This window comes from Antennarius striatus, chromosome 20 (assembly GCF_040054535.1).
Source record: "Antennarius striatus isolate MH-2024 chromosome 20, ASM4005453v1, whole genome shotgun sequence".
In the NCBI taxonomy this organism is placed as follows: domain Eukaryota; kingdom Metazoa; phylum Chordata; class Actinopteri; order Lophiiformes; family Antennariidae; genus Antennarius; species Antennarius striatus.
Genome location: NC_090795.1, coordinates 13,721,141 through 13,725,259, shown reverse-complemented (window position 1 = coordinate 13,725,259; position 4,119 = coordinate 13,721,141). Strand labels below are relative to the sequence as shown.

General features: G+C 49.1%; 1 protein-coding gene across 1 annotated transcript; it reads left to right on the top strand.

The window, feature by feature from the left end:
* Positions 1-319: 319 nt before the first annotated feature.
* Positions 320-3,011, top strand: fzd8a (frizzled class receptor 8a). Its single transcript, XM_068303961.1, has one exon. The coding sequence runs from the start codon at positions 709-711 to the stop codon at positions 2,452-2,454; it is 1,746 nt and encodes a 581-aa protein (XP_068160062.1). The 5' UTR covers positions 320-708; the 3' UTR covers positions 2,455-3,011.
* Positions 3,012-4,119: the final 1,108 nt, after the last annotated feature.

The window sequence follows — 4,119 nt, the reverse complement described above, 5'->3', positions numbered from 1 at the left end:
AAATTATAGGTTAGATGTTTAATGTAAGCTTGAAGGATTTATTAGGATGTTATTTACTTTGGCAATAGAATTATGATCCTTGTATGATCTAATGTAGACACTGGACAAACTAGTGTGATCAGGAGATCATCCAACAAAACGTCTTTTAGTTAAAAAAAAAAAAAAGAATGAAAAAGAAACGATTGATTGACAGAAATAAAGCACCGCCTCTGTCGCTCTGTCATTGGTGGAGTACATCCAGGGGCGTGGCCTGCCAGCCTCTCATATATACTGGCACTGCTCAATCCCCAGGCCGTTGATATGTATGGGAACCGGGATTGAGGTGGGACGAACCGACTGAATGTAGTCGCTGTGTTTTAAACAGAACCAAGGCCCACATTTGTTCTGTTGGCAGAACTCGGTCAGCTGATCTTTGTTTTCTTTTTGTTTTGTTGTTAACAGCACGTTTTTTTTTAAGTGAGGAGACACCAAAGCTGTTTCCAGAGGAAGGTGGATTCTCCTCTCAGCCATCTTGCCTGTCGCTTTCTCTCCTCCTCCTCCTCCTCCTCTTCCTCTGAAAGTAAACACGGCTCGCACATTGCTCGCAACTCCGTGCGAGATCCACAGAGAAGCGAGATGGGCTCGCTGCCCGACATCTAGACCGGACCGGAGGAGAAAGCAGACGCCGGAGAGGAGTCGTACCAGAGGTGTAGAGAACGCGTTGGAGAGATGGACCCGGTTGGGATTTACCTGCTCCTCTCACTTGCTCTCCTGCCCCGATCCAGCTGCACCACGGCCAAGGAGATCACCTGCCAGGAGATAGCCGTCCCTCTGTGTAAAGGCATCGGCTACAACTACACCTACATGCCCAATCAGTTCAACCACGACACGCAGGACGAGGCGGGACTGGAGGTGCACCAGTTTTGGCCCCTGGTGGAGATTCAGTGCTCCCCGGATCTGAAGTTCTTTCTGTGCAGCATGTACACCCCGATCTGTCTGGAGGACTACAAGAAACCTCTCCCGCCGTGCCGGAGTGTGTGTGAGAGAGCCCGGGCTGGCTGCGCGCCGCTCATGAGGCAGTACGGCTTCCCCTGGCCGGACAGGATGAGGTGTGACCTGCTGCCGGTCCAGGGCAACCCCGACACCCTGTGTATGGACTACAACAGAACCGACTCCACCACGGTGTCCCCCGTGCTCTCCAAACCCACCAACCACCCCGGTAAGGGTTACAATCCGCCTAAAAATAAGCCCAGCCGACCCGGCGCGCCTGGGAAATACAAGCCGCCCGCCGCCCCCTGCGAGCCGGGGTGCAAGTGTTTAGAGCCGATGGTGCCGGTGAACACGGACCGCCACCCGCTCTACAACCGAGTCCAGACGGGTCAGATCACCAACTGCGCCATGCCGTGCCACAACCCGTATTTTACGCACGACGAGCGAGCCTTCACCGCCTTTTGGATCGGACTCTGGTCCGTCTTGTGTTTCGTGTCAACTTTTGCCACCGTCGCAACTTTCCTCATCGACATGGAACGCTTCAAGTATCCGGAGAGACCCATCATCTTCCTCTCAGCCTGTTACATGTTCGTGTCCATCGGATACATCGTCAGACTGATCGCCGGACACGAGAAGGTGGCGTGTAGCCGGGAGCTGGACATGGAGCACATCCACTACGAGACCACCGGACCCGCGCTCTGCACCGTGGTTTTCCTCCTTATTTACTTTTTCGGGATGGCCAGCTCCATCTGGTGGGTCATCCTGTCCCTGACCTGGTTTCTCGCGGCCGGGATGAAGTGGGGCAACGAGGCGATCGCCAGTTACTCCCAGTACTTCCACCTCGCAGCCTGGCTCATCCCCAGCATGAAGTCCATCGCTGTCCTTGCGCTGAGCTCAGTAGACGGAGACTCCGTGGCTGGGATCTGCTACGTGGGGAACCAGAACCTGGACAACTTACGGGGCTTCGTGTTGGCCCCTTTGGTGATTTATTTATTCATTGGCACGATGTTCCTTTTGGCTGGATTTGTGTCGCTGTTCAGGATCCGGAGCGTCATCAAACAAGGTGGCACCAAAACTGACAAACTGGAGAAGCTGATGATCAGAATAGGGATCTTCACGGTGCTCTACACCGTCCCAGCCACCATCATAGTCGCCTGTTACTTTTATGAGCAGCACAATAGACAGAGTTGGGAAATCACACATAACTGCTCCAACTGTTTGTTAGAGAGGGACCGCAGGAGTCCGGACTATGCAGTTTTTATGTTGAAGTACTTTATGTGCCTTCTGGTGGGCATCACGTCCGGGGTGTGGATCTGGTCGGGGAAAACTTTGGACTCCTGGAGGACTTTCTGCACCAGGTGCTGCTGGGGCAGTAAAGGCACCAGTGGCTCCATGTACAGTGATGTGAGCACCGGACTGACTTGGAGGTCAGGCACGGCCAGCTCAGTGTCCTGCCCCAAGCAGATGCCATTGTCCCAGGTTTGAATGCTAAAAGCAGCTTATGAGAACTGCTAATTGTTTGAGAGATAACCCATCAGTCCCTGTTTAAAGCAATTTGCATAGGAATGACCTGCTGCTGAGGTGCCCCCTCACCCCCCATACACACACCTCTGTGTGAAAGTGGTTGAAACAATGTACCTGGCAGTCACACAGGTTAGTCCACCCCCTCCCGGTATAGATGTATTAGTGGAGCAGACGGGGGCTGTTACACAAACTGGGCATTACTTTTTATAGCCGGCTTCAAGCAAAAAGAATTGTGTATTTTAATTGCCATTTTATCTACATATAGTGCCAGAGAGGGTTGTATAATTCAGTCATAAAAAGATGGTTTAAATTAAGCCTTAATAGAGCCCAAATCTTTTACGGGTCACTCATTTTGTAATTTCAAAATGTATTTATATGAAAGTTATGTAAAAAACATGTATATTTGTGTATATAAGAAAACTTTATAAGCTATTGTAAATTTGTACAAAGTCTAGATCTCACTTTTTCGAGAAAGCAAATATGACCTTTATTTTGACAATAAAACATTTGATAAATCTCCCATTTCTGTGTAACTGTGAAATGTTCCCCCCTCCATGTATAAAACAGGGGCCGGGCTGTTTTCCATCCTGTGCAGGCATATTCTACGGCTCCTTGTGGTCACCATATTGAGGACGGCAGCAGCAATAGCAGCTTTTGAGGGCCCCAGCTAAAAAGGAAGCCCTTTTAACTATCAGACTGGTAATTAGAGGCAGGGGTTGAGTTGGAGCATCTCCACAATTGTTTAAGTCCTCTTCACATGCCTGCTGGAGCCAGATTCTTAATTTGCTAAAAGGGGGGAGTGAGTGAATGGAGGTATAAATGCAGGGAACGGACTCTTTTCATCTGCAGAAACTTTGATCTTTCTTTTTTTAACAGTCTAAAGGTGTGTGTTAGGAGTGTCTGTCTGATGTGCCAAGGTTCCCCCTAAATGTCCCCATTTGGATGCTTTTGTAGACGTCCCACAATTCAAAGAACATTTTGGAACCCCTCGCTTTTCTGCGTTTGTCAGAGCTGAAACCTGCCAGAGCCCCTGCATCTTGTGTTTGGTTTTTTTCACTGAGCCTGAATTGAAACATCTCCCTCGAGCTCAAGCTGTGTCAGCGAGTGCGGGGGCCTTGAAATGAATGATATTGAAATAGCGATGAAAGCCCCACAGGTGGTCTGTTCACATGATCTCACATCTTAGGGCCGCGTAATGGAGGAAGTTTGGGGGCAAATGTATCTGGTTTTGTCCCAATTAACCCAATGCACTGGCATAAGATGATACATTTTAGCCCAGCAGAGAAATACCTTTGATTCACCGGTCAATGGTGACAGTACGCTTTGTAGTGACAGTTTTGTTCCTGCTTTATATCTCCCCTACTCAGTCACTGTGGAGCCCAAAAGCTTCTTTTCAGCGCAGATGTGCATCTGCAGGGAGACTAAATCAGCCGCATAAATCTGGCATCAGCGCTGATGGTGAAGACACCAGGTGATGAAGATGGAAATCATACCGAGTTTTTCTGCAGATTAGACGGGCAGCATCTTATGTGTTTCACTCCCGTGTAGCTCATCTAACAGAGTAGATTGAAGTTTCTAAATTTGTTTAGGAAGTCATTCTAAATTACTCTAAAATCTGTGTGATGA

Bases quoted from the DNA above. Each gene is read 5' to 3' on its own strand.
- fzd8a (XM_068303961.1), top strand. From the start codon at position 709: ATGGACCCGGTTGGGATTTACCTGCTCCTCTCACTTGCTCTCCTGCCC.